Source organism: Pipistrellus kuhlii, unplaced genomic scaffold (genome assembly GCF_014108245.1).
Source record: "Pipistrellus kuhlii isolate mPipKuh1 unplaced genomic scaffold, mPipKuh1.p scaffold_m20_p_1, whole genome shotgun sequence".
NCBI classification, from domain to species: Eukaryota; Metazoa; Chordata; class Mammalia; order Chiroptera; family Vespertilionidae; genus Pipistrellus; species Pipistrellus kuhlii.
Window position 1 is genome coordinate 160,054,936 of NW_023425404.1, and position 26,033 is coordinate 160,080,968.

Below are 26,033 nucleotides of genomic sequence, written 5' to 3' on the forward strand. Positions count from 1 at the left end.
CGTTTCATTAGTGAGGATTTCACTTTTTAAAGGCTGTATAATAAGAACAGTTTAACCTCATAATAAGGAAGTTTTTACTTCATTATTGTTACCCTTTTATTTTTGGCTAAATTGCTCTTTCTAGTGAGTAGACAAAAAACTGATACTATATAGTAATTAACTTCAAGTTCATATAATATTATTCTACAGCATTGTAATCTATTGACCCGAAACAGGGTAGATGCCATGGTCTCTCTAGTCTCAAGTATAGTGTGCCCCAACATAGTGACTTTCTGGGGGTTACTGCTAAAGAGTGAATCAATTCTTGGCAGCCTAAGCCCACACTCCACTGTGGATTCCATCTTACATATCTGTTCAGATGAGCCATTGGATAAATGGATGCATAGGAACATTAAAAAGAACCTATTTTCTTACTTTATGGCGATTTTTAAGATTAGTTAGATATACCTCCTTATACTTACCTGCTCTTCCTCCTTTTCACACATAATTTGAGAGCCATATGATTTATGAATAGGTTTATGTCTTTTAATAATTCACAGTCTAGTGGAGTTGAGATACAAGTACACAAAAGATTCTAGCATAATATGCTAAGTGTTATGATGCCATGAGGGCACAGAGGAGAAACACTATTTTACTTTATCGGGATAGGGAAGGCAATTTAAAGAGTATATGTGACACAAATACACAGAGTTTTGCATACACACATGACAACACATTTTTGTTTGTTTCATAATCCTCACCTGAGATATTTTTTCCATTGATTTTTAGAGAATGTGGAAGGGAGAGAGGGTGGGGGAGGGAGAGAAAGCGAGAAATATTGAGATGAGAGAGACACATCAATTAGTTGCTTCCTGAATAAGCCCTGATGGAGCTGGGGATCAAACCTCACGTCCTTGACCAGGAATGGAACCCATGACCCTTTGTTGCCTAGGCCGACACTCTAATCACTGAGCAAAACTGGCTAGGGGTGAACATATTTAAAAATATATTATTCACTTTCCACGAATAAGACAATAATGATTCAGTGTTAGCTCATGTGCTTGTCTCTAGCATATGAAAGAAATAATCTGTCTTAGTTTGTAAACTACTTAACATTTTCAGAGAAACTATTGCTATTGGAGAATTGCACAGGTGGAATTTCTCTGTTGCTAGTGGGAGTGGGGTTCTTGGGGTACCACAGGAATAAGAATTTCTGGAGGCCCCCACAGGAGGATGAGATGTAGTGGAAAGCTTTCTTTTCATGAAGTTACATCCTTTGGTTTCCAAAGTCCCATTTCCCTTGAATCAGTCCTGGAAAATGTGGAGCTGGGGCTTTAGTAGAACTAAAAGCGAGGTCATTGTCCAAAGTTCCGTTTCATGGTGGAGTTGAGTCTAGCACAGCATCAGGCTAATATTAGTCCATCGTCCATTGTGTGTGGGGAGTCCACATGGCTCTGGGCCATGTGGTGAGTGCAGAGGAGGGCACCCCTTGCAACAAGAGAGCTGGAGCCCACGAGGGGAACTCCCTTTGTTCGAGTTTAAATATCTCAGATTTTGTGTCCTTGTAGTGGCTATGCTTATTTTGGCCAATGCCTTGCTCCCAGGTGTCAATGACAAACAATCACCTTTCTCCTTTCATTCAGACCTTACTAGACATGTGTCTATTCTTTTTTTGTCCAGTCCCTCCCCCCAGGATCTGCGGGGAACAGAGATGGAGAGTGCTAAACTGTAGCTTTCTGGTACAGCTGTACAAAAGGCATGCTTATATTGTCTGGCTTTCCCTTTGCTTCTTTCCTGTTAATTAATTAATTACTGGGTAAATTATAGCAGTATCTTTATGACACATAATTTTAATATATTAATGCTTTTCTAATCTCTACTATATTTTCTTTTAAAATTTATTTTTTATTTTTTTATTTTTTATTGTTTGTTTTTATTACAAATAGTAGTACACGTGTCTCCCTTTTTTCCTTTTGACCTCTTCCCAGCCTCTCCTACACCCCCCCAAAAAAATGTCTTCACCTGCCTTCTCCCCATGTCCCCCCCATATCTTGTATCCATTGGTTATGTTTATATGCATGCATACAAGTCCTTCAGTTGACCTACTATATTTTCAATGATTGATTACAGTCAATACCGAAGGAAAACTTTCATCATATGCATGGTAGAGTGGAAAGTATGTCAGATTAGTTATAAAAACAAACAACAACAAAGAAGAGCGTTCCTCCTGGTTTGGTGGTTCATAAATTATGGCATTTTGACCATGTCATTCAACTTAAACCTCAGTTTCTTCAGTGGAAGCATGAAGAGGCTGAGCAAGATGGCTTTAGAGTTTCTTTCTAGAGTTAAACATCTGACTTTTCGAAATATTCAGATTTACGTTAACACTTTTAAGTTAGAGTCTTAAGACAATAGTTTTTAAGTTTCCACTCCTAGAAAGTATTTATAAATTACTTACGTTCTCTAGCTCCCTGTTACATCTGACTTGTCCTACTATTACACAAACAGTTCCCATCATACTAGCCATGACCTGTCAGACTGGTTCTGTTTAGATCATCAGTGATTTCTTTCTTCACCTCATCCAGCCCAGGAAGTTGCTGATAGAGCCTGGATGCATATACTTGACTGCAGACCTCCGTCTCCACAGGACTCTTCCTTGCTGGTCAGAAATGCATCGGTGAGTTCCTTTTTTTTTTGGTCTTAAATAATCTTGTAGTTTAAAATGAGACATAAACCACATCAAGAAATGTATAGATCTCTGGTTTATTTTGCATAACATAGAAAGATACTTTTTATATTTAACATGAAATTACATCAAGAAATAGATTTCTATTCTTTCTGTATTTTTGTTTCTTATTCTCTAGTGTCCTGTCCAAAATGTTTTTCTAAATACTTTCAGAAGAGTTCAACAACAGATAAAGGTACATACTGCTTGAACAGCTATCTTTTAGTTGTTTTTTTTGTTTGTTTGAAGAAGAAAAGAACAAGTTTTTAGCTTGGGCTAAAAGGACATGTTTTAGCTTTGTCTTATTGAGAAAATACTCTTATTTTCAAAGGCATACATGATAAAGAAATCGGAAATCATGCAGATCCAAATTACATTTATTTATCTAAGTAAATAGTTTAACTTTAAAAAATTGTACATGTCTTAAAAGAGTGAGTAATAATTTAAAAAGGCATTATGACTAGACTATTCTAGCTGGATTTAAAAAATAAATCTAATGATGTACCTGCCTGAAAGAAGCTGTTCTCTAATAGGTTAATCATAATTATTTTGGGGTTGTTTTCTTTCAAAGATAGAAATGAAACATTATCCAGGTTTCCGTGTATAAATTTGGACTCTGAAAATAATTTTATCTTTAGATTAAAATTTTATTTTCTCTGGTTGATGTATTGGTATATCTTTTATTGAGATTGATTTCTACTTTGAGAAGAGGGCTATGTCATCGATAGAGAGTTCTACATACTTGTCATGAGAAGTTAAATACTCTTCTACATACGTTCATGGAAAAACTAAGAGCTAAAGACACTACAGATTTAGCCAGATTTTTCAAGACTCCCTGCCTTTGCATGTATTTCTCTCTGGTCCTTGATGGTTTTATGTCTTATACTTTTTGCCTGCATTATCTTTAAGAATATTACCATATAAAGTAGTGTTTTATTTAAAGTTAGAATATCTATCAAACTCAAGATATCCAACATATTTCAGATTTGTCCTATGTTGGGTCTGAGTGAGTCTGGGATTTGTGTAGAGGAGCTATAAGGAGGGCAGAGTGGTATTAGAATGAATTTTTCTATGTATAGTCTCTAATTTGAAGCAAAAGATGTACCCATTTAAGTCCTACTTCAGAGGAGATGGAGGTACATCTCAAGAAAAAAAAGAAAAATGAATAAAATACAATCCTGATCTAAAAAGTGGAGCGTATCATGTCTGAGTTGACCTCGATGATGTTAAGAGAATGGACTAGAGTGAGAAGGGGTTAAATTTACTATGCACATTCAATAGAGTAAGTGTACCAACAGCAATGCTTGCATGAAAGAAATATGATCGAAATACTAGGATATATGCAGGCAATTTATCTTTAAGAACATTGATTCATAACTGGGAAGTCAGATAAGAAACAGATGTAGGATTTTATTGAATGGCACGTTCCTTTTTAGTCAAATTTCTACTCTAGTTGTTCTAAATGAGAATCACTATTTTTTAATTAAGGGTAAGAAGAAATTTAGACCATGTAAACATTCTTTATGCTGCTGTTTTCCCCAAATTCTTATTTTATACTGATTTTTGAGCATGAAGAGAACATGTGAATTTTATGAGCAAACACCCATAGAAGAAAGTTAAAGAAAAACTTCATTAAGAATAAGTTTATAGGGAAGAGATTTGGGTAGAGAAGAATCTTCTTATTAATACATGGATGGCCAAAAGTAGGCTTACAGCTATGAGTTCATGAAAGTTTATTCATTTATTATTTATTAATTATTGTATTGTTTTCCATATGAGCAACTATAAACCAACTCTTTGCCCACCCTGTATATATACTGATGATGAGGATGAATGCTGACTGTATTCACCAGCAACCACTGATAAGAATTACAGGTCAGCAGACAAAATTTATAAACATTAATATTTATATATATTTTGCCGAAATCAGTTTGGCTCAGTGGATAGAGCGTCGGCTTGCGGACTGAAAAGTCCCAGGTTCGATTCTGCTCAAGGGCATGTACCTTGGATGCGAACACATCCCTGGCAGGGGATGTGCAAGAGGCAGCTGGTCGATGTTTCTCTCTCATGGATGTTTCTAACTCTCTATCCCTCTCTCTTCCTTTCTGTAAAAAAAAAAAAAAAAAAAAAAAAAAAAAAAAAATATATATATATATATATATATATATATATATAAAACACATACACACAAAAATATTTACATAGATTTAAATAGATGAAGGTGAAATGAGTCATATTTAAATTAAACATCATGGACAACTTTAATTTTTACCCATGAACCTCCTGCATTAGATTCACTGGATGCTTATTAAAAATAGAAACATCCAGTTCTCATTTAAGAAATTCTAATAAATCTCTGGTTGAGGCATGGAAAATGTATTTTTTAGAAGATACACAAGGTAATTCTTATTTGTACTAAAAAGTTCGAGAAGAATTGATACAGTGTAAAGCCATAAAAAAAAGAAAGGAAATGGTAAGATATAAAGAAATTAAGGCAGAAATGAAATTGGCCATCTTTTAAAGAGGTAGCCCTTTTAAAAAATTTAAATTGGTGTAATTATATCCTAATGGGAGGTGCTATTTCCCTAGTCACCTTTCCCTTGAAGGGAAAGAGCACTCATTTATGCAATGTAGTAGTGATGATTAATGAGGAGAAGATAATTTAAGGAGACATGGGAAGCAGAAGAGAGGCTCCTGGCATTATCTGGGTAGTTTGTGTCAAACAGGGAAGGTGGTCATTTTCAGATTAAAAATCTCTTTGTTTATAGGGAAAACCTTTATATAAAACACATCTAGTAATATTCCCCCCTGAGATTAGTCAATAGATAGTGATGCTGAAGGGCCACTCTATTGAGAGTTAGGTCCAAGGTTGCTATACGATCGTGCTCCAACTGTTTAACACTGGGCCTCACTTCTCTTTCAGCTGAGATCAGTCCTGGTCCCTGTAACAGCTTGTAGTGAGTTCTCATTGTGTACTCAGTTTTGCTTGGAGGGAAACTATCTGCTAAGCATCTATTAAGTATCATACACTTTGTAAAATGATACCTTCATTAATTTGAACAATACTTTGAGAAGCAGTCATTTGTGATCGCTGTTTTCAAAGATGAAATAACAGCAGCTCAGCTTTGTCTAGGGTCAGCTAAGTGTTGAAACTAGAATCTGACCTTGGCATTTCTAGTTCTAAAGCCTACACTTTTCTGTTGTAACATATTGTCTATCAGGTGTGGGGACCTAAGAAAAAGAGTCTCTGGAAAGTTTGCAGTCTAACAGAGAAATGGGAAACATGCTCACATGCATATTCATACATGGAGAAAATGTGTGTGTGTGTGGGTAGGTATACCGGTACGTGCCTATACAATGTATAAGCAAAGAAACAGATCACATACAGATTAATGTGAAATAATGCACATGTATGCTTAAGAAGGAAGGGTTTAAAAACATTTTGAAGAGTGCGTGAACTGCCCTTATTTAATACTCTCCAATCTGTCTTTGTTTTTAAATAAGAACATGACCTAACCTTCTCACCCTATCTCAAAGGCGATCAGTGACTGAGAGTATAGCACTTCAGTTACATCATCCCTATTTTATAAAAATGATTACAACATTTGCTATTGTGTTAAAAATCAAGTTCATCTTAGTGCAGCATTTCACGGAGGAAATTCATCAGTCTATAGTAACTATAATTGTGTAATAGGCCACTGCTTTCTGCTTTCCTCCAAAAATATGCCATTGCTTCACTATAAAGAGGGAATGAATAGGAACATTCAAGAAGAAGAAGAAGTGACATTATTTGTCTGATACGTGCTTCAATATCAGCACAGAGGTTCACAGGTTTGTAGTGCCTGAGACGTTAGTGCTGGGAATGAGGTGAGTTGGGCAGTTGTGGAGCAGGTCTTCCAAGATGGTCAGTGCTGAGATGGACACTCAGGCCGCATTTCTTGGCTTTGTCAGGGTTAGGGTTTAGAACTCTACTAAAAACTTCTCAAAGCAGACTTCTTTGGACATATTTTCATCAAAGATAGTGAATGAGAATTATGATGAATGCTCTCAGTTTCAAGCCCAATTTAATAGGCTTAGAAATGAGTGGATTAGAGATTAGGAAAGTTTTAAGAGGTTGAGAAAGAAAGAAAAACAGGCTGCAGAGAGACCTAGTCATGCCAGAACCCGCAAGCACAATCTTCTCCCAGGCATGTGTATCACCTGCAGGGTTGGGCAATTTCTGAGATTTTTAGAATACTAATTCTGAGGTGGTATTCCAAGTACAAAAAGCTTCGGGAAATTCAAAGTACCATACAGTCATCATTAAATGCTATCTTGCAACTTTTCATCTGAAGTTGTCAGATGATATCTTTTTATTTTTTAAGCTGCAAAAGCTGTGGAAAGATTTAGCACTTTGTTTAAAGTCAAACTATGTGTCAGTGCAAAAAAAAAAGTAATTGCTATCATTTGTTTCACATGTAGTATGTTCCAACTACTTTTCTAAAATATCATGCACACTTAATCTTTATAACAACTTATGATTATAGAATTATACCCATTTCGCGTATGAGGAAACTGAAGCTCACAGGTACCATTATTTGCCCAAAGGCAATAAATGGCAGACCTGGGAATTAAGTCGGGTTTATCTGACACCAAACCTATGCTCTTATTACAATGCTATACTATCTTCACAATGACTCCCTTACCTACTTAGGTGGTTCTATTGCTATGCTGATTTAACTGTCCTGTGTGCTGCTTGGATTCAAAATATGGATGTCCTTTTTATAATCCTCCCTAGGCTTTAATTACCATAGATACAGAGGAGGTCTCTTCCTAACCTGTTTACACTCTTTACTACATCCAGAATTATCAGAAAAGGTCCTTCAAGTAATAGCATAGTGACCTTTCTTTTTCCCTCTCACTTCACCTCTGTGGCTGGTAGATAGCAAGCATTGCTGATTGCATTCTATAAGGTAAGGGATACAACTTTCTAATATTAGGTAATTTGCATGTGGTCACAGGGATATTGATCATTAGAGATAGAATCTATTCTTCTAGTTCACCTGAATCCAATATTGTCAAGTAGAAAAGTTAAATTAACACTGGTGTTTACATGTCCCTGAAAATATTGTTATTATTATTACTATTACCATTTGGACTCATATAGAATTATAAAGCTTATCAGATCACATTTAGTAAAATTCATAGAAGGTACATATAGTAAGAATACATTTATTAATATATAAGTATTTATATATAATACTAGAGGCCCAGTACACAAAATTCATACAATTAAGGGGTCCCTCAGCTCTCTCTTGCAGTCCAGGAGCCCTCAGGGGATGTCCAACTGCTGGCTTAGGCCTGATCATGGGAGTGGGCCTAAGCTGGCAGTTGGACATCCTTAGTGCTGCTGTAGTGGTGGCAGAGGCTCCTGCCACCGCTGCTGTGCTGACCAGCCATGAGCCCAGCACAGGGCTTCTGGCTGAGTGGTGCTCCCCCTGTAGGAGCGCACTGACCACAAGGGGGCAGTTCCTGCATTGATGGTCAGTGCACATCTACCCATTGGTGGTCAGTGCACATCTTAGCAATCAGTCTTTCCACTGTTTGGTTGATTTGCATATTAGCCTTTTATTATATAGGATGATATGTTCTTTACATACAATTCCTAAAATATATATCGATATATACATATATATATATATATATGTGTGTGTGTGTGTGTGTGTGTGTGTGTGTGTGTGTATATATATATATATATATATATATATATATGTATATTACTTGTTACAAGTAATATATATATTACTTGTTATCTATCAATAACCCTATGAGGCAGATAATACTAACATTATAATTTTACAGATAGGGATATCAAAAGTTAGGAAGACTGAGACTTCTACACTTTTGAGTCAGTGATTGATGGAGTTGGAGTTTGAACATACTTACTCAAACTGCAGTTCTATACTTTTTAGTACTTCCTGCTGCCTCCACCACACCATGATCCCTGGAATCACAAGTGATCCCTTGATTAAGCAGAGCTAACTTTCCTTGTTCTTCAAACAATTAGTTTAATCTTAGTGTCTCAATTTTCCTAATCAAGAGAATACCAGAGATTGCAAATAATATATCCAAAATATTACAAACCAACCTTTCAATCTATACAATACATTGAAGCCATAGCTAAGCACTTGTACATATATTACTGTATTCAAAACAAAGATAGATTAAGGTTTCATAAGTAAAGTTCTAAATCCTTACTCTAAACTCTACACTTAATGGCTGATCATTGGCCTGACTCATAGATTCTTAGAGCAGACAGGTGTAAAGGGTAATTTGCTCAGAGTCACCTATCTGAAAGAGGAAGAGCCAGGACTAAACCCAAGTTTCTGATACTACAGCCCAGGCCAATATCCACTAAGTGAGAAAATGGAAGTCATTTATTTAAAGTCCCAGAGCTTTTTATGATGAGATTCTCAATGGAAACTTGATGTCCTGATTTATTAGTATTAGATGTATTACTTGTATTTCAAATTTATGCTGCAAGAGAATATTAAGTAAAAATATTTTTGTCATCTTCTCATATTCAGAAATTGCATGAGAATATGTTTCTTGATGTCCTTTTTTCCCCCAAAAGTAGTTACATAAAAATAGTATTTACCTGATCGCAATTAACCTCTTTTGTATATTGTAAATATATTAAATGTAGCTATGAGTAGCCAGAAATCTAGGGTAAAGTGGCTTTAGTGTATGAAATGTAATTTTATTTCAGTTTCATGTAAAACAAGTCTGAAAGCAGGCAGATGATGGCTGATAGGGAGGTTCACAAAGTAATTAGGAATCTTGGCTCCTACTGTCATGAGGTCCCGCTGGCATAAACTTATATCCTCCAAATCATGGTTCAATATGATTGCTGAACTCCAAATAGCACTTATGTATTCTAGCTAGGACATGCACATCAAGATTCTAGCCATAGGAATAGAGATTCCATTGGTAGAACTTATTTAAATGGAGACTCCTACGGATAAAGGACACTATTCTATTTTCCAGGAATCCCAGCCCAAAATCAAAGATTCTATTATTAAGGAAAAAGAACAAATATTTGGGATAGACACCTGTGAGTTTTTTACCATAATCATGTTAAGTTTAAATGATGAGAAGAATATTATCATTCACATGTTGTGGTAAACAGTAAGCAGGTAGCTATATGGGTTTGAAATTTAGACAAGTTATTGATTTGGTAGCAAGTTATCGATTAAGGCAATGGACATTGGTAACTGAAAATACTTGGTTCTGTTGGATAAAAGAATACTTTTCTTATAATATTATATTAATTTGTATAGTAAATTCTATCCTATTATAACATGAAAAATATAAATCCCCATTATATTTATTAAAAAATAAAGACTATGAAAGCACAGTCAATATCATACAAGTCGGGGGTTAGAAGATGCTAGAACTTATGATGTTGAATATGATAGATTTCTCACCTGAGAAACTTAAGATTTAAGTGAAAAGACTCAATCTTTAAATGAACCCTTAGGACTAAGACACAGGTAGTTAGTCTTCCAATTCAGAGTTATTTCCACTATATCATGCCAACTCTTACATGAGGTATCTAGACAGTCACAAGAAAAAACTTGGTAGAAAAACATCTAACAACGCAAAAAGTTAATGAATGAAAGTCTGTGTCTATAGCTCAGGCTTCTCAATCATTTTTCTTGTGACAGACTTGCCATGGCATACTCACACATTCCTCATTAATTCTTATTTTTATTCCATATTTTTAAATGTGTATAATTCCCTATGATGAGCTGCAATGGCACTCCTTGTCAGCATTTCTGTGGGAAACTGCTGCTTTTAAATAGTATTTACTTAGATAATGCCAACTTACTAACTTGAACTGGAAAGAGTTTGAGGAAAAGAAAACAAATGTATTAGTGGAGTTAAAGGTTAAATAATAATAGCTTAATTTTTAAGTCTATAAATGAATAACTAATTACTTAATATTAAAAAAAATTGTTTTGTGTCCCATCTATCTATGATTGTAAATTTCTAGAGTTTAGTGTCAACTTAAATTTCCTAGGCTGTACCATCTCAGGTTAGAAACTTAATAAAGACCTTGATGATAACACAGTGGAGATCAGAGACATTCCTTACTGTTGAATTGCCACTAATGCTTATATAAAACAAAGTCTGAGGATATCAGGCACTATCTTCACAACTTCCTGTTAAAGTAGGTGGGAGGAAAGATTATCACTGTAGTTTTATGGTTGGTTAAATATAGGCATGGTTAAGCTATGGGTTTTGCCCAAGTTAAAGTTTAATAAGAGGTAGGATTTTCTGTCATTCACAATATTTATTATAAACTTCCTACAGAATAAAGCAATACTATGTTTATTAAAAACTTACTACTGTAATAAGCAACACTGTTTTAATGTCTATGATTTCAATCATCTTTAAATACCTTGTGAAAATGCCATAAGAAGCCATTTCAATAATGATTAGGGAACTGTAGTCAGACAAAAAATATGGAACTTGGTATCTGAATGATTTCACACTGCTATTAATGAATAGAATAGAGTTGAAGGACATTCTAAGAGAATTATAAAACAAATTTTTGTTTCTGTAACTAAGAATAGCTTAGAGAACATAGTTCATTACATTATATAGAACTAGAGGCCCGGTGCACACAATTCATGCACTGGTTGGGGGAGGGTGTTCCCTCAGCCCAGCCTGCACCCTCTTGCACTCCAGGAGCCCTCTTGCAGTCCTTTCTCCTTACTGCCCGCCTGCTTGCTATTCCTTAACACTGGTATGGAGGTGAGAGAGGCTCCTGCCACCACCGCTGCACTTGCCAGCTGTGAGCCCAGCTTCTGGCTGAGTGGTGTTCCCCCTGTGGGAGTGCACTGACCACCAGGGGACAGCTCCTGCATTGAAGGTCTGTCCTTTGGTGGTCAGTGCACATCATAGCCACCGGTTGTTCTGGTCATTCCGCCAAAACAGTTACTTGGGCTTTTATTATATAGATTCTTTTAATGAGGAACTGAAAGAATTGTATTGCTTCTGAGCAACTGCTCAGTTTTTATCTTATGGTTGTCATGAAGACTGTACCTGCCCAAAGTTTGGTTGTTTCTTTGTCCAGAGAGCTATAAATGTTGTGGCTTGACTTAAGGAAATATCTACATGGAAATTATGAAATACAGTTTTAATTCTATTCCCATTTTATCTTTTCACTTACATTTGCTTTATACTTTCATCTCTAAACTTAATACCATATTTTATATAGAATATATATATATATATAAAATCTATATACAAAATCTCCTTATAAGCCACCTTCCAGTGTAGAACAAAGTAGAAAATAAGTAAAAACATCCATACTAAAAACAATGAGCTTCCCACCATTACATTGGTGTTTTAAAAAATAAAATGGAAACAGTTGTCTAGTAACTGTTTGTGAGGTGTTTGTGTAATTGTAGACAGGGCAGAATATGTTTTTGTAATTTTATTAAGGAGTAATTTATTTGTATTGTTTTAAAAAGTCAGTGAAAAGATATAATCCAGGTACACATATACAAACTTTTAATTTGTCTTTTTTTTGGTGAATCCTCACCCAAAAATATTTTTCCATTGATTTTTAGAGAGAGGGCAAGGGAGAGGAGGAGGATGAGGAGGAGGAGGATGAGGAAGAGGAGGAGGAGGAGGAGGAGGAGAGAGAGAGAGAGAGAGAGAGAGAGAGAGAGAGAGAGAGAGAGAGAGAACCATTGATGTGTGAGACACATTGATTGGTTGCCTCCAGCATGCGCCTCAACCAGGGCTGGGAATTGAGCCTGCAACCTATTGTAGATATGTGTTCTTGACAGAAATTGAACCCAGAACCTTTCAGTTTGAGGGTCAACTTATTGAGTCAAACCAGCTAGGGCTAAGTTTTTAGTTTTAGCCTGGATATTTTTATAATTGTATTGTAGACACTATAAAAAAGATGGCAGATCTCACCAATGCCTCTGGTAAGAAAAACCATCTGAAGGATTTGTGTGGATAGGACAAGGAGGCACAATCCTATGAGCTAAAGAAATAAGCTGTAGTCACACTTAAAAAAAATAAATTAGCTGAAACCGGTTTGGCTCAGTGGATAGAGCGTCGGCCTGCGGACTGAAGGGTCCCAGGTTCTTTTCCAATCAAGGGCATGTATCTTGGTTGCTGGCATATCCCCATTAGGAGGTATGTAGGAGGCAGCTGATGTTTCTCTCTCATTGATGTTTCTAATTTCTCTCCCTCTCTCTTCCTCTCTGTAAAAAATCAATTAAAAAATATATAAAAAATTATATTTTAAATCTTAAGCACTGATGTAGGGAATTAGCAATATCATAAGGGACTATATTGTTACTTTATTGTGGTATCTTTCATTATGCTTTTGTCTAGATATTATAACATACATTCAGTGATCTCAAATAATATGTGTCTCCTGAAATTAATGTCCTTTAATTTGCATTTGTCACTTTTTGTACTATGATAGTACTTTATAATAGGTATATCAAGTCATTTTGAAAAATCACACATTTTAAACATAGGTGAAATATAAATATTAACCAAAGCTTCATTATTATATAAAGTGTCTTATGGAAATCAGGCTTACTGAAATAGCAATTATTCTTTACAATGTCTAACCTGTCATTCTTTGTGTGTCATATTCCAAGTTCTTTTCACAAGACTATGGGAGACCAGAGTGCTTTAAGAGAGTTCAAAACACATATGTGATACTGACAAATGGTTGATTAAATTTGTTTAGTCAGCTTCAATTCCCTCTGGGAACATTCCTTGAGCATATGTTCAGAAAATCCTATCTAATAAAAGAGTAACATGCAAATTAACCATCACCTTGCTACACCCACAAGCCACGCCCACCAAACAATCAGGAGTGAATATGCAAATAAACCCAACCAAGATGGCTACTGGCCACAGGGAGCAGGAGGAAGGCTTGGGTTTCTCTGGCAATGGAGGAAGCCAAGATTCCATCTGCCCTTGTGTGGCCTAGGCTCCATTCAAGGCTACAAAGTTTCAATGATACAAGATACATAAATCCAAACAGAAATGGCAGCAGCCAAGGACCTGGAAAGAGCTGATGTTTGGTTTATGCTACAGTTTCCCCCAGCAATGGAGGAAGCCAAGCTTTCCATGCACCCTGGCCATCCCAAGCCTTTGCTTAAGGCTACAAAGTTTCAATTAGAGAAGATACATAAATCCCTACAGAAATGGCTGCTACTACGAAACAAGCAGGAGGCTTGGCTCTGCTCCAGGCTACAAAGTTTCAATTGTAGAAGATAAATAAACCCCAGATACCAGGGTCTCTGCTTGGGTTGCCAGGAGCAGTGGCTGACCTGAAAACAACCACAGGCCCCTCGCCCAGGCCACCCCAGGCCCCAAGGGAACTCCCACTCTGATATGGGACATCCTTCAGGGCAAACCAGCCAGTTCCCACCCGTGCACCAGGCCTCTATCCTATCTAATAAAAGAGTAATACGCAGATTGACCATCACTCCAACACACAAGATGGCTTCCCTCATGTGGTCAAATATCCTGCCCTCATGTGGACACAAGATGGCCACCACAAGATGGCCAGCAGGAGAGGGCAGTTGGGAGGGACCAGGCCTGCAAGGGAGGGAAATTGGGGGTGACCAGGCTTGGGGATGGCAGTTGGGGGTGGCCAGGTTGGCAAAGGAGGGAAGTTAGGGGCAAACAGGCTGGCAGGGGAGTGGTTATAGGGTGATCAGACTGGCAGGCAGAAGCAATTAGGGACAATCAGGAAGGCAGGCAGGCGAGCAGTTGGGAACCAGCAATCCTGGATTGTGAGAGGGATCCCAGATTGGAGAGGGTGCAGTCTGGGCTAAGGGACAACCCCTCCTGCCCCCATTGGATGAATTTAGTGCACTGGGCCTCTAGTATAAAAATAAGTAAGGATTAGACCCTATCCTCAAAGAGTTCAAAATGAATATTTAGCTGTGATATTCAGAGATGAGGAGTGAACAAATTTTTTGAATTGGCTCTTAAATACCCATAGGCTTTTATGATGCAAGCAATGAATAGACTCTATGTGTGAACATTATTCAAATACTCAGAGGTAAATAAAAAACAATTGCTAAAGACTTAAGTGGCAAGAAGTCACATTTCAATTTTTAGACAATGTGCATATATTGCTAGATGAAAATAAAATTAACTTTCAAAAAGTTCTTTCTATTATACACACACACACACACACACACACACAACCAAATAGCCCCCAGCCCTTTCCAGTATTGGTGCACTGATCAAATGGGCCATCCTGGGGAAGCGTGAGCTAAGGGGAGGAATTCAGGTATGAGTGGGCCACCTTAGTAACTGTTTTACATAAATTATACATATGCATATTAAAAAAGACTCTAAGTTACTACACATAGGAGCAGCAGGAGCAAAGACAGAGAGCTTGAAAGTGCATGGGACAAAGTGGGAATACTAGGCTAACTGAGGCCGACTTGGGTTTCAAGCAGTCTCTGCCATTGGCATATCCCTTCTAGAAAGATAGCTTACTGTAATGGAGAATGACATGGAGACTGGTAGACCGGAGAGAAATCTATTGTCAAACTATAGGACAAGTTTTGGTGAGAATTGTCAGAACAAATTCAGTGACAAAGGGATTAGCAATAAACTACATTAGCTTTGCTATGAAAGTGAGACTAGAAAAAAGAAAAGACCATTATAGCTTCCCAATGCAATTAGCATTGACTTGCCAGCTCTTGCTTAAGTCAATCATCAGTAAATTATGGCCCAAAGGCCAAACTTGCATCACCACATGTTTTTGTACAGTGCTTGAGTTAAGAATGACTTTTACACTTTTAAATGGTTGAAAACAAGTCAAAAGAAGAAAAATACTTCATGGCAAGCAAAGGTTTGTGGAATTCAAATTTCAGTGTGCAGAAATAAAGTTTTATTAAAACACAGACATGCTTATTTGTTTGTGTATTGTCTTTGCCTCCTTTTGTGCTACAAAGGCAGAGTTGAATAGCTGCAACAGAGACTGTGTGGCCCATAAAGCCTTAGTTACAATTTGGACACACAGAAAAGTTTGCTGACCTCTGGGTTAAGTGGTTTATAACAATGCTTTGGTACCACCAGCTTTATAGATATTGTGCACATGTTCATTCAAAATAGCTCAGCTGGACTGACCTGGTGAAACAGGTGAACTAAGAACATCCATGCTGTTTACCATCCTATATAGTAAAAGGCTAATATGCAAACTGTCCTCTCAACTGGGAGTTCGACCAGGATTTTGACGACGGGGCAAGCTGGCTGGCCAACCTCCCATGTCCCCTCTCCCCACAGGCCCAGCCTGATCCATCTGATCAGGGTGGGCTGGCTGGACTCCACCTGTGCATGAATTCATGCACAGGACCTCTAGTTACAGATAATGAGCAAAGAGTTGAAGATCCTCATCAATCAGTCCATGGTGGTGGTATTGTGTAGGGGTTTTCTGTTGAACTTCCCTTTGACACACTGTGAGTTTTGTCTTCTCATTCCCTAGTACTTACCATAAAGTTTATTTGTTAGTTCCTTTTCCCTCCTTGTTTTTATTGTTGTTGTTTTGCATTTCTCTTTATTTTTTAAAAATTAGTTTTGATTGATTTTAGTAAGAGGAAGGGAAAGGGAGAGAGATAGAAACATCAATGATGCGAAAGAATCATTGATTGGCTGCTTCCTGCATGCCCTTTATTGGGGATCAAACCTCCAACTGAGGCATGTTCCCTGACTGTGACTTGAACCAGGACCTCCTGATTCATGGGTCGATGCTCAACCACTGAGCCACATCAAATGGGATGCTTTTCTTTTTTAGTACTCATTAAAAAGTGACAATGATAATGCAACTTTGGACATATAACTTTTCTTTTGGCAATTTTGGGCTTATAAACATGTACCCATATTTTAACTGCTTTATTCACCTGCTATATTCTTTGTCTAATCACACATGTCCCTAAATGGAAAAGAAAAAATAATAGAGAGAAAGAAATATGATGCTACTGAAGCTATTAAAATTCAACCAGTCTATCTGAAGGTAATTTTATGGGAGGAACTTCAGGTAAGTTTCAACAGGCCACAATGATGATTGGACAAGGGTTTATGTGCAGAAGGGGGTTAATTACATGTTTCCGTTGATATATAAAATGATTTTATTCCTCCATTTTAATGATTTTTTAGCACACTTCTACCACATCTAATTTGGAGAAATTCAGTATTAAACCACTTGCTGAGAGAGAGCAACAAAGAAGTAATTAAGAAACAGGGTGAATCAGTTTGAAAAGCAATGCCATGCAGACTGGGAAGGGAAGAGTTAATGTTTTAAATTACAAACATCTCAGTAATGTGGTTATTACCATTATTATTAATAATTAAAATAATGATAATAATAACAGTCGTTGGTATTTGTACAATAATTTTCTACTTGGGAGCTCAAAGTAATACAATATTTTATCATTTTTTCATCTTTACATAATTTAGGGGTTCGGGATTATTATTCCTGTTTTTCATGTGGAGGAAATAAGAGAGAATTGAATCTGCTGGTACAAGAATGTACAATAAATAAATTGGTGGTGGTGCTCAGCACTACACTCTCGTTTATTCAAAGTGTTTTTGCTGGTTTCTCTTTTTTCTTTGTCCCATGCTACCTTTCTTATCACATTCAAAGGCACCAAAGACCATCACTGAAATAGCTGTAAAAGGTGGGGGTCAGGAAAGGTGAACACCCAGGTAACTTTGAGCACAATAGTGACAGAAATTTCATGAAAAGGCACATAATCATTCTCATTATCTTTTGAAATTCAACCCCCTCTCTCTTTTATTTAATCCAAAAGCTATGATATTTCTTGTTAGAAAAAAATCCACCACGACACAAAAAAGCATATTAAAGGTTTCTTATTTCTGTTATTCCACTTCTTACTGTTTATAATTTTTGTCTCTTTCTATATATTTTGCAATGCACAAACATATATGGTTTTACTTACAGAAACTAGACACAGAATGCATATTCTCCTGCAACATTTTTTTCATTAAAATATATCATTGACCTTTTGTATGTGAATACATATAGCACTTCCGCATCAGTTTAATGACTGCTTTGTTTTACTTTTCTGTCTTCATAAAAAGTTATCGTAGAATAGAACTTCTGTCATATTTCACAGTTCTATATAGGGACCATGCACTTTTATAGCTTTATCATGTTTCCTTCTATTATAAATTCATCTTTATCTAGCATGTTTTGCTATTAGCAGAGAAGCCTTTCCCTCCCATGGCTGCCCCCTCCTCCCATCCCCCACATTTTTCTTACGTCTGCTATATGCATCTTCTTTCTTCTGCAACAGGCGAATAGCAAGCATTCACAGATGCAGAAACAGTAGTCAGTTTCCAGGCTTCTTAGGCACATTTGCACATAAAAATAACCTCCTGTGGAGAAGTCTTTTTATATTTCAATAATTGCCATTCTAGAAGCAGGTGTTTGGAATCTCACTCAAGGGACTAGTGATGGAAGAGATAGGGTAGAGGAAGATGAAGTTTCCTTGACTACAGTCTCATGGGAAAGTCACAGGACCAAGTAGAGTCCCAGGGGCCTTGCACCACACCCCAGGCCTTTAGCAGAGGCAGAGTCATGTAGAAATGGTGACATTATTGACTTCTGCAACAATGTTCACACAGAATAGGATATGGAGGTAGTAGAGACAAGCTGTGACGATAGTGTGGCAGGGATCAAAATGATATCACTTCTTAGCCATCTATCATGTGGAAATAGAGTCCCCTTGGTTTATGCAAGCTGGTATATATATTTATATATATATATATATATATATATATATATATATATATTTTTTTTTTTTTTTTTTTTTGCCTTATCACCTGCTTTTATACAGTGCTTGAGTTAAGAATAACCTTTACACTTTCGTGCCCGATGCATGAAATTTGTGCAATGGCTTGGCCCTCACAGCCCAGGATTTGTCCAGAAGGATGTCTGGAAGGTTGTTTGGTCTAATTAGCATATTATGCTTTTATTATTATAGATATTGAAAAATGCTTTGCAGTTTCCAAAAACTTTTCAAATTCATGATTTCATTCTGGGTTCCGCAGTCAACCTCATGCTTCTAAAAGTATGGGTATTCTTCTGTCCCTATTGTCAGAGAAACTATGCTCAAGTGATTTGTCCAAGCTGGTAAGGAAAAAGCTGGACTTGGAATTCTCTTTATTTTGATTCAGTCCTTGGTCCCCCTCCAAAACAACACTATATGTATCCCTAGTCTTCATGTACCAGACAGTGCTCTGGAGGTATGAATACATGCCATTGATTCTACCAGCATGACAAATACCTCAAGAAGTTTAAAATAACATCAGATTCAAACTCTTTAACCAATTGACATATTATTTCATTTTCTCTTGTTTTTGAGTTTGCTTAGTATCTATTGTTACACAAGGAAACAGCAACTTTACTAGTCAAACACAAAGAAGGTTGACAGACATTTTTCAGTAACACCGTTCTGAAGGCAGAACAAATGGGAGAGGCTGAGGGAGTCTCATGAACAAGGGATTCCCTGCAGCATCACTGACATTTAGAGATAACTATTAGCTCCAACATTTAGCTTTTTTAGAACGAACTTCTGGTTATCTTTTATGTGTATCCTGAAAAGTTGTTAGGATATCGATCAGAAAAACAGAAAGAAATTGAGTTAGAAACTATCTGGAGCCTGGTATGATTAAAGCTGCAACACATTTCTTGGGCAGTTGAAGGTTCTAGAGGGGTAGAAACAGGCTTTAAACATTTCCATAGCTCCTACAGTGCTAACTCAGTGTGCTGCACACAGACAGCACAATAAATCATGGCTAACATTTACATTGCACTTTCTACATGTTAGGCACTGTTGTAGGTATTTTACATACAGTAATTTATTTAATCCCTACCACAATTCTATGAGATAGGTTTATCATTATCATCTTTGCTTGATGGACAAGAAAACTGAGGCACAGAGAAGACAAATTACTTGCCAAAAGTCAGGCATCCAGAGCCAGACTGGGCTTAGCAGCCTGGGACCCATGGTGTGTTCTAAACAAAACAGTATCCTATCATCTGTTTGAGTGTCCTGAATTCCCCAGAAATATCTGTTTTACCCAAGAAGTGGGTACAGGGTACACTGTGCTATAATTCACCCATTTGCTTGCTTTCTCAGGTCTTCTGTGGCCAGGGCCACGAAGAGAGCATGTGTGAAGCCCTGGGTTATTGGCCTCATCACCTTTTTATCCCTGATTGTTCTGGCAGTGTGCATTGGACTCATTGTTCATTATGTGAGATACAGTAAGTATGGGTGGCCCTGGCAACATGTGATTTACCCCAAATATTTCTTCCTGTACATTCCCGTTTTGGCTAGCCCCAGGCTTATTCATTCATTACTACAATTCATTTGCATAGCTGGTACGAAGAACTCTTTACCTGCCTTGTTTCATGTTTAATCCTCACAAGCTGAAGAGACTCTTTCTTCTATCTTCAATGAAGCAGTGCTTCCTAATGGGAATAGCATGCTAGTTTTTATATTCATTAATAATCAAGTCCTAATTAGGGGAAGATCATAGGATAGCTAGAGTCCAATGGCTTGAGTTGTTTGAGGTTATAAGGCAATCACCTTGATTTAAAATAACTATCTCATTGAAATCCTGACAGCCCCCAAATTCATCACATACTCAGGGATTATAAAGAATTAGTAGACTCTATTCTGTGCTGGTAAATTAGAAAAATGCTCAGAGTGATATATTATTGAATAAATGCTTATTTCTGTTATTTTAAATCTCATCTTGGGATGTATTGTAAGTGAGAAAGAGGACAGGATCTGCTGAGAAGGCTAATTACAAGGAGATTAACTCTGCGGTAATTGGGAACCTCACTGCTAGATGAAACATGAACACTGCTGTGCTATTGGAAAGATCCCCAGGGCACTCCAGAACTGTTTTTTGAGGGCATGACAACCCTTCTGAAGTTTCTTTCTACTTTGCTTCAGGTTTTAATTAGTTGACTTTACTGTGACCTATTGGTTTAATATCTCCCTTACTGACTAGATAATGCTTTGATGTTCAAGACCCTGTAACGAAAGAGGCTAATAACTTGATTCTAATTTAATTGGGAATTTGCAGAAGTTCCTTTTTTGTAAAGAGAAATGGTGGTCTGTAATTTGGTGATCTTCTGCTAGCAGACACAGTCCAGTCTTAATTATCCAAGCAAGATGGATAATTAATGAGCAGTTTAAAGAAAAAAAAAGTAATGTAAAGATAATTTTTAGTAGAATTTGCTTACTTGCAGGCCTTTGAATTTGAAATATCTGCATTTTAAAAATTTTTCTGAAGCATGTTTTTTTTTAAAGTAGCTAAAATAACTTTACAATCCTGTAATTCTGTTATGAATATACTAGAAGCCCGGTGCACAAAATTCATGCACAGGAAGGGGGGGTCCCTTAGCCGAGCCTGCACACTTTCCAATCTGGGACATCCCTCTCACAATCTGGGACTGCTAGGTCTTAACTGCTCACCTGCCTGCTTGCCTGATCACCTCTAATTGCCTCTGTCTGCTGCCTGATCACCGCCTAACTGCCCTCCCCTGTTGGTCTGATTGCCCCAACTGTCCTCCCCTGCTGGCTTGATCTCGCCCCTAATTGCTTGTTCCTTCCTACTGGCCTGATCTTGTCCCTTACTGCTTGCTCCCCTGACAGCCTGCTTGCCCCTAAACGCCTCTGACTCAACCCTGCCACCAGAAGAAAGGTAGGATGACTGGGAGATGTCCAGTAGACCCAGTCTAATGAGCATATTACCCTTTTATTAGTATAGATTGAGTCCCATGATGTTGTAAGCATCATCATGCTTCTCCATGGATGCCTAGGACTATGTTTTATTCATTTTTGTTTTTCCAGAAATTAAGAGGATTCTTACACATATTAGAAACTTAATTAATGTCTATTAAATATGGAATGAAAAACAATAAGTGAGTCAGACCTATGACATTTTTCTAGGGGCATATTTTGGCTTGTATGAAAGGAATTCCTAATACTAGGGGTCTTCATACCTGAGACTTCTTCCCAAGCAAAGTGTTTATAGAGGCTTAAAATCTTATTCATATGCATACAGTGAAAACCTGGCAAGATTTTTCCAGTAACCTGTTCCTGGATTCTATTGTTTGGAGGAACAATTGAGTAATGTGGAACACAGTCTTTATTGCCCACACAGCACACCTGAATAAACGATTGTTGTGATGTGTGTTACTGTCATAATTGCGACCTGTCCTCTGTGAGTTGATATAGCACATGTGCAGTTGGCGATGGTACACCTAGATAACCCTGCTAAACCAAACAAATCTATCACAGAAACAGACAGAGATGGAGTGATCAGATCTGAAGAAACATTGTTTTGGCACAGAGCCCAGGACAGCGTAGATAGGTGTGTGCAGTGTGTGTCCCCGGGCCTTTGAAGCTGCATTCTTGTCCCCTCTGTGATTTGAGTGACAGAAGGTGAGTCTATTATGAGTAACATCATTGTAGGTTATAGAAACACAAACCTGTTAGAAAACTTATGTTCCTCCATATTTTTCTTAGTTTCCTGTTAACATTCCCAACAATATTCTTCAACAACTACACATATAATTTTGACAACTGGGAATATGTTTTGACACTTAGTGATATGTTTACGTCATTTGAGCAAAATAAAAGATTGACTACAGATAGGTTTTTTATTTGGCTGAAGTATATGAAATTGCTGATATTTGATCATTTTTGACCTACATGAATGACAATTTTAAATGATTCAATCTATTGATTAAATAAACAACACCCAAACAGGTCTAAGGATATAGGAGTCTGTTCTTTTCTTCTTTAAAATTTTACTATTCAACACGTGGTTGGGTGCCAGCAGCATCAGCCTAGTGCTTGGCGGATGAGCTTGCTAGAAGAAATGCAGAGTCTTGGGCCCAAATTTAGACTGAAGGGAAACTATCAATGAATATTTCAATAAATTTAGACTGAAGGGAAACTATCAGTGAATATTTCAATAGATTAAAAACCTTACTTAAAGTTGTGTATATTGCCAGGGCTCTACCTGCATTTCAGCTTGCACTGGCCGTTCAGGAAAGGGAGGTGAGGAAGCAGGGAGGAAGGTAAAAACTCTCCAGTACCTCACTTCGGTGGCTAATGCTCAGCAGACCTTGACCTTTCAGTCTCTCCAGCCTGACTTCCCTCTCCTTCATGTCAGAGTCTGATTGGTGGCCATGACGTTCTTTTGAAATTTACCAGGAGTTATTTTTGCATAAGTTGCATATAATAGTGAGAGGGTTCATTTGTTTGCTTCCCCCCCCCCCCCCAAAAGCAATATGTAAAGAAAATTTGTGCTTTGAGAGTTGGACCTTGGGTTGAAGCCAAGTTCTGTTTTTTGTTTGTTTGTTTTGTTTTCTGGCTATTCATGTTGGGGTTAGGCAATTTATTTACATTTATTTATATTCCGTGTCTGATAAATGTAGATAATACTGCTTTCCCCTGAGGGTTGTTATAAATTAAATGAGATATGTGAGTATGTCTGGGACCCAGGTGTCCAATGTTAGTTTTATTTTCTTTGGGATTTAAGTGCAAAGAGAACAAATAAGAAGCAACAGAGAAGAGCAGAGAGCTTGTGATTGGGTGAAACATGCTCCATTTTCCTGTGATAACTACACACAATAGTCTTGATCACTATTGTATTTCCAATGCTCAGCACAGAATCCCTCACAGAAAAGGTAGTTGGCATTAATATTAGTTTAAGGAATTTTCTGAGGGCTTTGTCCTGCTTTGTGTATAGTGTGGTAGATGGAAAGCTTTGCTGAATGAATCTTCAGCAGGCCCCAATCATGGCTGCTTAAACTAGATGCAGAAAATGGAGACAATGGCTAAGGAAGTAGACAAGCTCCAACCCCTGTGGCTGTCAGGAGAAAATAAATAGATTGAGAAGGGAGCCAGGTGAAACTAAGTAGTCCCCTGAAAGTATATGCCAGGTGGCTTCTTAAACTATATATATACTGAACTCCTAGCACTTTAAACCCTATGCTCATCTTTCTCCTTAGTCAAAATAAATATTCTTACACTAGAGTCCTTGTGTAAGTCCTTATGGCCAGAACAATGGAAGAAAGCTACTTTTGGAATAAAAAAAAATGCATTTACTCTTGAGAAGCTTCTGAATCCACCCCTGTTGTGTGTGCTCAGATGGCGTGACTTGCTACCTCCTGTTGCATCTCTAGGAATGGAAAACACATGACTAATTAACCATAGGAACACCAAGCATTTCTTATGGCTTTTACACTCTAAATCTCATGATGATTAATGTTGTTGTCTTTCCTTCTGAGCTAATCATGAAGCTCAGGGCAGGATGAGGGAGATGATGACATGAGTACAAACATTCTTTCCAGTCTCAGCCTTTCCAGCAACCACTGCATGGAAAATGATAATGCTTTATACACATCAGATAAAAATTATGATGGGTTTTTATCTCTTTTCTTGTAGATCAAAGGAAGGCCTACAATTATTATACTACATTGTCATTTACAACTGACAAACTATATGATGATTTTGAAAGAGAGGCTTCTAAAAATTTCACAGAAATGAGCCAGAGAATTGAATCAATGGTAAGCATTTCCCTCCCTCCATTTCCAGGGCCATCACTTTTTTTTTTTTTTTTTAACCATAATTTTTAGTACCTTTGTTCTAAAACATATATTCCACTGATCTTGAATATCTTTGCAAAATAAGAAGAGCCCCCTCCCTAAGGGATATAAAACAAAATAACAATTCATGACTTCAGAGAGTATGATATGCTGAGCTGAACCAAATCACCTTAGCCATTTCTTTATGTTTCTCCTACTCACCCTTCCTTAGCTAGGACTACATGCTTAATCAGCAAAATCTAGTAATTATGGGAATGTGAGAGTTGATGTATCCTAGACTTCTTAACGAAGAAACCCTGAGCAAAAGACCACCAGATTAAAACTATTGAAACACATACTTGCATAATATTTTAAAAATCTAATCTTGGACCAGTTTTTGGTAATAACTGCATAAGAAATCCATGGGTATCATTCTATCATGAAGGCATCCTGAAGAATGAATTAAATATTTAAAAAAGTAGAAAAATAAGTAATATTGGCTAAAAGACCAAGGGCCTACGTGATGACTTCTTACTGTCAGATTACCTAGAGAATAATTTAGATGTTTCCTGATATTTTGTGAGGTAATTAGTGGTATGATGTGATAGAAAGCCCCCTAAGCTAGGAGCTGGGACATCTATTTTCAGTACCATGTACTAGCTAGTAATGTGTTCTTTGGAGCATCACTTATCATTCTGGACAAATTTTTTATGTGCCTATTAGGGCATTAAGACTAGATCATTTCCAAATCATCTTTCAGTTCCAATGCCCTGAGTAAAAACAGAATGGCAGTGAGTCTCCTGGAAACTGCCGGTAGACTAGAAGCCTGAATATTTGTACACCTGGAGGAGGAGATCAAATCTTGGTTGTATTTGTATTGTAAACACCAAGTCCGGAACATATCTGAATAAGCTCTTCTTTAAAGCAATATATATGCATATATACATATATACATGTAAATATATGTAAATATATGTGTGTATATATATATATGTGTATATATATACATATATATATATATATATATATATATATATATATATGTGTGTGTGTCATATATACTAGAGGCCCAGTGCATAGCATTGTATACTGGGGGGGGGGGGTGTCTCTCAGCCAGGCCTGTGCCCTCTTGCAGTCTGAGATTCCTTGGTGGACATTCCCCAAGAGGTCCTTAGCAATGTTGCAGAGGTGGGAGAGGCTCACCAGCCTATGGGAGCACACTGACCACTAGGGGCCAACACCTGCATTGAGTGTCTGCCCCCTTGTGATCAGTCTGCATCATAGCAACTGGTCATTCTGCCGTTCAGTCAATTTGCATATTAACCTTTTATTATATAGGATAAGTTTTTCACTAGGTTTGGAAACCATGTGACACTCAAGCACTTGTATTTCTAACCCAATTACTTGTTGGCAGAATTAATTCATTTCCCATGTATACTTTTGTCTATATATTAGGATGTTTACTGTTACTTTTCAAAAACAGTCTGTTAATTATCTTTTATCTCGTTTTTAGTGTAGTACAAATGATGTCACTTCAGGCCCCTCTTCTATTATAATCCCCCAGCTCCTATAAGTTACAAGGCAGAGCTCAGTGAAAATCACTGAGTAGAACACTGAAATGAGTCATCAAGTTTGGCACATGAT

At 37.2% G+C, this 26,033-nt stretch overlaps 1 protein-coding gene across 1 annotated transcript in view; it reads left to right on the forward strand.

The window, feature by feature from the left end:
* Nucleotides 1-2,560: 2,560 nt before the first annotated feature.
* The window catches only part of LOC118705784 (transmembrane protease serine 11E), a 39,901-nt gene continuing 16,428 nt past the window's right edge, over nucleotides 2,561-26,033 (forward strand). The window contains exons 1-3 of the mRNA XM_036414884.2: nucleotides 2,561-2,656; nucleotides 19,918-20,042; nucleotides 24,250-24,371. Coding sequence (XP_036270777.1) covers nucleotides 2,649-2,656; nucleotides 19,918-20,042; nucleotides 24,250-24,371 — 255 coding nt within the window. The 5' untranslated portion in view covers nucleotides 2,561-2,648. The remainder of the gene's footprint in view (nucleotides 2,657-19,917; nucleotides 20,043-24,249; nucleotides 24,372-26,033) is intronic.